Source organism: Sciurus vulgaris (assembly GCF_902686455.1).
Source record: "Sciurus vulgaris genome assembly, chromosome: 15".
NCBI classification, from domain to species: Eukaryota; Metazoa; Chordata; class Mammalia; order Rodentia; family Sciuridae; genus Sciurus; species Sciurus vulgaris.
In genome coordinates this window covers 11,376,730-11,382,729 of record NC_136476.1, presented here as the reverse complement: position 1 = coordinate 11,382,729, position 6,000 = coordinate 11,376,730, and the positions used below count along the sequence as shown (strand labels likewise).

General features: G+C 37.8%; 1 protein-coding gene across 6 annotated transcripts in view; it reads right to left on the bottom strand.

Annotated features, from left to right (window-relative positions):
* Nucleotides 1-722: 722 nt before the first annotated feature.
* Nucleotides 723-6,000, bottom strand: part of PRUNE2 (prune homolog 2 with BCH domain) — a 255,008-nt gene continuing 249,730 nt past the window's right edge. For all 6 annotated transcript variants that reach the window (XM_079112083.1, XM_079112086.1, XM_079112085.1 and 3 more), the window contains one exon: nt 723-1,423. In XM_079112083.1, coding sequence (XP_078968209.1) covers nt 1,393-1,423 — 31 coding nt within the window. In that variant the 3' untranslated portion in view covers nt 723-1,392. The remainder of the gene's footprint in view (nt 1,424-6,000) is intronic.

Below are 6,000 nucleotides of genomic sequence, written 5' to 3'. Positions count from 1 at the left end.
GAGGTATTGTGAAGGTAACTGTAGACAGTAGGAAAATAAATTTATGTGGCTGTGTTTCAATAGCACTATATTTATGAATACTAAAATTTGAATAATTTTCCTATGTCATGAAACATTAAAACAATTTTTTTTCCAGCCACAAATATGAAAACCATCCTTAGCTTATGGTAGTGCCCCAGATTTGGCATAGTTTGCTAACCTGTCTGCTGGAGGCCCAAAATATTTGAAATTATATTGGCATTTTAAAGGGCATAAGAAAACTATAAAGGAAATATTTTTATAAATGATAGAACATACATTTAATTTTAAAACTGTGATCCAATTAGTGTCTTAAAGCACATCACTTTTTTTTTCCCCCCAGTACCAGGGATTGAACCCAGGGGTGCCTAACCACTGAGCCACATCCCCAGCCCTTTATATTTTTTATTTTGAGACAGGGTCCACTAAGTTACCTACATCACTAAGGTGTTGAGACTGGCTTTGAATTTGTGATCCTCCTACCTCAGCCTCCCAAGTTGCTAAGATTACAGGCGTGTGCCACTGTACCAGGCAGCAGATCACTTTTTTATAATGCATGTGAGAAGGAAATTTGGAAAGTTATATGGTACCAAATAATTTTTGAGTGAGCTACCTTAGATTCCCAGTTGGTGGCCTGAAGCATAGACAGTTGCTCAAAATGCAACATTCACAATTTTTTATACTAGAACAATCTGGCAGATTCTCATTGGAGAAATGATTAATTTTTTTTAAAGAAAGATCCATTTACCTAAATCATGATAACTAAAATAAAATTGATACAAATTAGAAAGTCTACTTTCCCTTTGAGAAGTTAATGAAGACTCATGTGAACAAGAAAAAAGTGGGCACTTAGCTGATGATGGTTTTATACTTGTGAATGGTTTATGGCTGTCCTAAGCAGGCTAGAAACTTTAAAGGTAGAGTTATGGGGAACCACTTTTCTGGGGAGATTTGAGCCCTCTGTAGTTTAAATCTAAAGTGATCATCACAGAGAAATCCAAGCTAAACTATGGAAACAAATCCACAGATGCTTAATAGTGGATTTAAGTTATCTTATGGGTAAATGCCAGACTAAGGGACCAAATACCACTGCACCAAGGGTTAAAACACTGAGTTGGAAGTTCCTACTTTCTTGCTAAGGTTCAACTAAAATCTTTGAGGCACATAATTGGCAAAATAGGAAAATACACACAATTTCATAAAACATGTTAAGAGTAAACAAATTCTCTTCCTGTTTTTTCCCTTAGAAATTTAGAATGGCACCACGTAGTGCAAAGTGGAAAAAAAGTAACATCAGCCCTGTCTCTTCCAGGTAGATATGTTTCAGCAGTACCACGAAGCAAAAGCCTCCTCATCATCCCCAGCCATGCTCCACTAGGGCTTTTCTTTCAGCTTCAGATCAATACTGTGAAGAAAAGAAAAGGAAAAAAAGAGAGAGAGAGAGAAACACAAGAAACCCAATGAGAAATAGTCAGGAATGATTTGGGTGGCGTGTGTTTGCTCTTTTCCTTAAAAGACTTACTGTAAATAAGTCATGCAGGTTTTTTATACTAGAACAATCTGGCAGAACACAATTCTCTTCTAGTTGTCAAGCTTTTCTCTAAAAAGATGGAATTGCTTATTTTTACAACAATGTTTCTGGAAGCATTTTATGCCTTTTCAGAATGATCCAGTGAAGCAAAAGTTTAGCGTTGAGGCTCATTCCTAAAGTCAATTTGGATAAGGAACATGACAAGAATCTGTCACTTTTTAGTAAATGCCCTTTCTTTGTTGTCTGGTTAATTTTGGGAGTCGATGTGACTGGATTAAGGGAGGGAGGACTAGAGAGTTGGTAAAGCACACTTCTAGATATATCTGTGAGGGTGTTTCCAGAGATGATTGGCATGTAGGTGGCACCAAACAATAGGCTGAGGCCCTGAATGGATCAAAAAATTGGAAGAGGGGGAAGCTTGCTCTCCTGGTGGTACTCACCCTTCCTGAGAGGACATGTTTTTCTGTTACTGTCACTGGTGAATATTGGACTTCAAGTTCTTCAGCCTTTGAAAGCAGATTTGGACCAGCAGTTCGCCAAGTTTTGGACCTTTGACTTTTGTAAGGACTACATTATTCTTTGTTCTGAAGCTCAGCTTCTTTTACTGAGCAGCTTACTGGCTTTTTAGTCTGCAGACAGCCATAGTGGGACTTTCAGCTTCTGGAAGTGTATGAGCCAATTTAATATATCCCCATGTGTGTGTGTGTGTGTGTGTGTGTGTGTCTATTGCTTCTATTTTTCTGGAGAACTCTAACACACTTGTGAAGCAACTAATCTGCCGGAAATAAGTAATGTCTGACAAGTGCTAAATAGTAAGAAATGGTAAACAGTAAAATAACAGCAAAACAACAACATCAAAAACTGAAAACCCATTTTCTAGGAGTCAAAGAATTAAAGAGGTTAGCCTACTTTGATGAAAAGGAACTTTACTAAAGAAAAGTTTGTTTTTAAGAGTATCTGGTGGGTTCCCAAGTATTTAGGGGAAAAAATCTAAAATTTCTTTAAGGTCTGGAGTGTAAGCACAGTAGTAGAGTGTTGTCCAGTTTGTTTGGAATATGGATTCCTGATCAGTGTAAGAAAAAAAAAATTTCAAGCCACATGCATCCATCTTCTACCTCTGAGTGAACATAACACAACATCTCAGAACATCTACGCGAGAAGAGAACTAAAAGCCAGTGAACAGAGGAAGAATTTCAGTCATGAAAAAAAGACAAACAATTGCTTTGAAAAAAGGCAATTTAGGAAGTATCTGCAGATCTCCTTATCTCTGCACCCCAGAGCCTTAAGTCTATAGATTTATGCTGCAAAGGTTACTGTGCTTTCCTTGAGGAACTTAGGGCAGTGGAGCAATCTTTCCATAGCTTTGCAAACAAATCATTGCTAACTCAGGCCGCTTGTTCATCTAGTTTATAGTAGTAATGCATCTTTCTTTTGAAAAACCCTCAGCAATTTCACTGTGTGCTAGCTGTGGGCATTTGGCCACATCACCTATCTTCTCTAGGTTTCCATTTCTGTATCGCACATTGGAACAATCATACCTCTCTCACAGCTTGAGGTTTAAGTCTGAAGTGTTTTCAGTCGTATATAGGGAATATATCAACCGTCTGTCATTAGCAGTAGCTCAAATCATCTCTTCGCTTAATTTACTCTACTTATAATAATCTTATCTCCTTAAGTTTTCAGAGCCTGGTCATGCTGAATGTCATAGGGGCCAGGTGAATATTTATATTTTTTATGCCCTCAAGGATCTGACTGGCTGTCTTATTTGAAGAGTTTTACTTAGGAAATGTCCGCTTTTTATCCCCTGTGACCTTTGTATGTTTTTCTAACATACCTTTAACAGGTCATTAAAAAACAATCCTGATTATGTTCTAAAAGCTACCTTTGACTGCAGTTAGTATTAGATTTGTATTAGGTTTAATTTGGCTACTGGAATTTTAGTCTTTCATGAAATTGACTCAGTTTCTCTCACAGGCCAACAAGGTACTCATTTAGTGAGAATGTGAAGCACATTGTCTGAAAAGTTTCAATGTGGGTTAGAATCCTTGAAATCATTCTGTGAAGATTAAAGTACATGGTCACTTGGTTTCACCTTCTGGGACCCTAATAAAAATCTGAGCCAACACTTATACCATAATGCCCAACTCCAGACACATTTTGTTGCTGTTGTTGTTCTGACTTTTTTGTAAACCTGGAAATTAATTCTTTCCTTCCATTCTCAGTAATCAAAAGCTGACAGACTTAAATTATTTGCCCAGTTATGGAAAGCAAGATGTCAAAGATGGATAGTTTTTCTAAAAATTAGAAACTACTCTGAAGATTGATGTTTGATATAACAGGTTTTGTGTGTGTGTGTGTGTGTGTGTGTGTAGTTAATGAAACTAGTAACAATCCTACTACTTTATGTCTCACCAAATATAACCATCTTTGATTATATTTTTCAATATATATAAAATAATAAAAGTCATATATAATATGTATAAAAATACATATTATATATATGTATTCAGCCCTAGAATGAACCGAAACAAGAAGGAATATTCTACCTTCTTCTCAACTCCAACAGCCCTTTAGACCAAAGAGGAGCAAACAGACAAGGCAGGCAAAGGAGTGGGTAAGCCCGAAGATGTAGCAGCAATAAGCCTGTGAGTGACTGGTACATGCCTCCTGCAGCAAAGTTTGTTAACTGCCATAGCTATTAATGAATCATATATAATATGTATAATTATAAAAGTGAATAAAATCCAAAACTAAACATGAAATAGATAGGCACTGAGGTCTATTTTTAAAAACTAAGGTTGTATTTGAAAAAAATGGTTTTTAGTCAGAATTGAATGTCAAAGGAGTATTCCTCAGATGAGCTTAGTTCTCTATCATCAGCTTTACAATGAGATAGAGCGACCTTCAGATAAATTTTATGTGAGGTCATTTTAGGCCATCTAATTTGTATTAAATGAGGTTTCTGACTAAGCGTCTGCTGATCTTGTTTAACGATAAAAACATTTGTGTTTTATGTAGAAAGAAGGGGAGATGGACATGTTTCCCTTCTCCCTCTCCGAGCAGTCAGGGGCCACTATGGCTGCTGTGGAATGAGCACACATTTCATTTTATTCTTGGCTTAAGTGAGTCCCTTGGAAAATCTTATGCCCATTTGTAATTCATCCATTCAGTACCAGCGACAGAAGGTATAAAATGCTTCCACGCAGGACTCTTCTCTGTCCCTGAAAACTTGGAGTGAACAGAAGCCAAAAGGTAATGAAGCTCCTCATTCTAAAACTAACGGAAGCCAAAAATCTGGCGTAGGAAGTCAGGGGGAAAAAATCTTGCTCATTCTTGCCCCCCATCTGGGATCTCAGTCTTTTTATGGTGATCATGTGTCCCAGTTGAGTCTTGTGAAAGAGAAACCTGACCAAAAGGGAAGTCCTCCAGGAGAATGTGTTCTTTAAAAAATTGGGAAGTGACATTAACAATTTGTAGCATTCCTCCCTCCTCCCTGTCCCCCACCCCCATGCCCAGCCCTAGAATGAACCGAAACAAGAAGGAATATTCTACCTTCTTCTCAACTCCAACAGCCCTTTAGACCAAAGAGGAGCAAACAGACAAGGCAGGCAAAGGAGTGGGTAAGCCCGAAGATGTAGCAGCAATAAGCCTGTGAGTGACTGGTACATGCCTCCTGCAGCAAAGTTTGTTAACTGCCATAGCTATTAATGAATCAAGGGGGGGCTGTTCTGCTAAGGGAGGAAATGTAGTATATTTGCAAAATGAAATATGGTGGACTAAGGGACTGAGATATGTATGCTTTGCAGAATTTCACATGGAAATTTGCTTGAAGCAAGTACTGACATCATCTCAAAAGGTAGGACAAGAGCGACGTTCAGAAAAATAGCTGCATGATTTGAAATGTCCCCTTATAACATCTGTTCTTTGTGCCCTTTTCAAATGGGACTTTCTCTTTCTGGAGTTTTGTTCCTAAACTTCCTTTAGGCTGTCAGGCATGGCAACTGTAGAGCTACTGCACTATGATTTTCCCAAAAATGGTGATGATAGAGACACATTTAAATTTGATTTTTGCCTCTCCTTGATTCCTGGGAACAAGGACAATGTTAAATTATCCACCAGTCAAACCAATTTAGAAGCCCATTATTGGGTAGTCAACTTCTTCCTGAGAGTAGATTGTGACTACCACTTTTTCCCTGAAACTGTCCTGGTACTAACTAACTTTGTTCTCTTAGGTGAGAGGTGACATAGTCATTTATGAATGTAGACCACCTTTCTCAGATTTAAAAATCATTGGCTGTGGATCTGTATTACCAAGGTTCAAATCTCAGCTCTGGCTGGTTTTTCGTTGTTGTTGCTTTATTCGTTTTTGGCTTTTTTTTTTTTTTTTTTTTTTTTTGGTACTAAGGATTGAACCCAGGGACACTTACCACTGAACCACATTCCCAATCCTT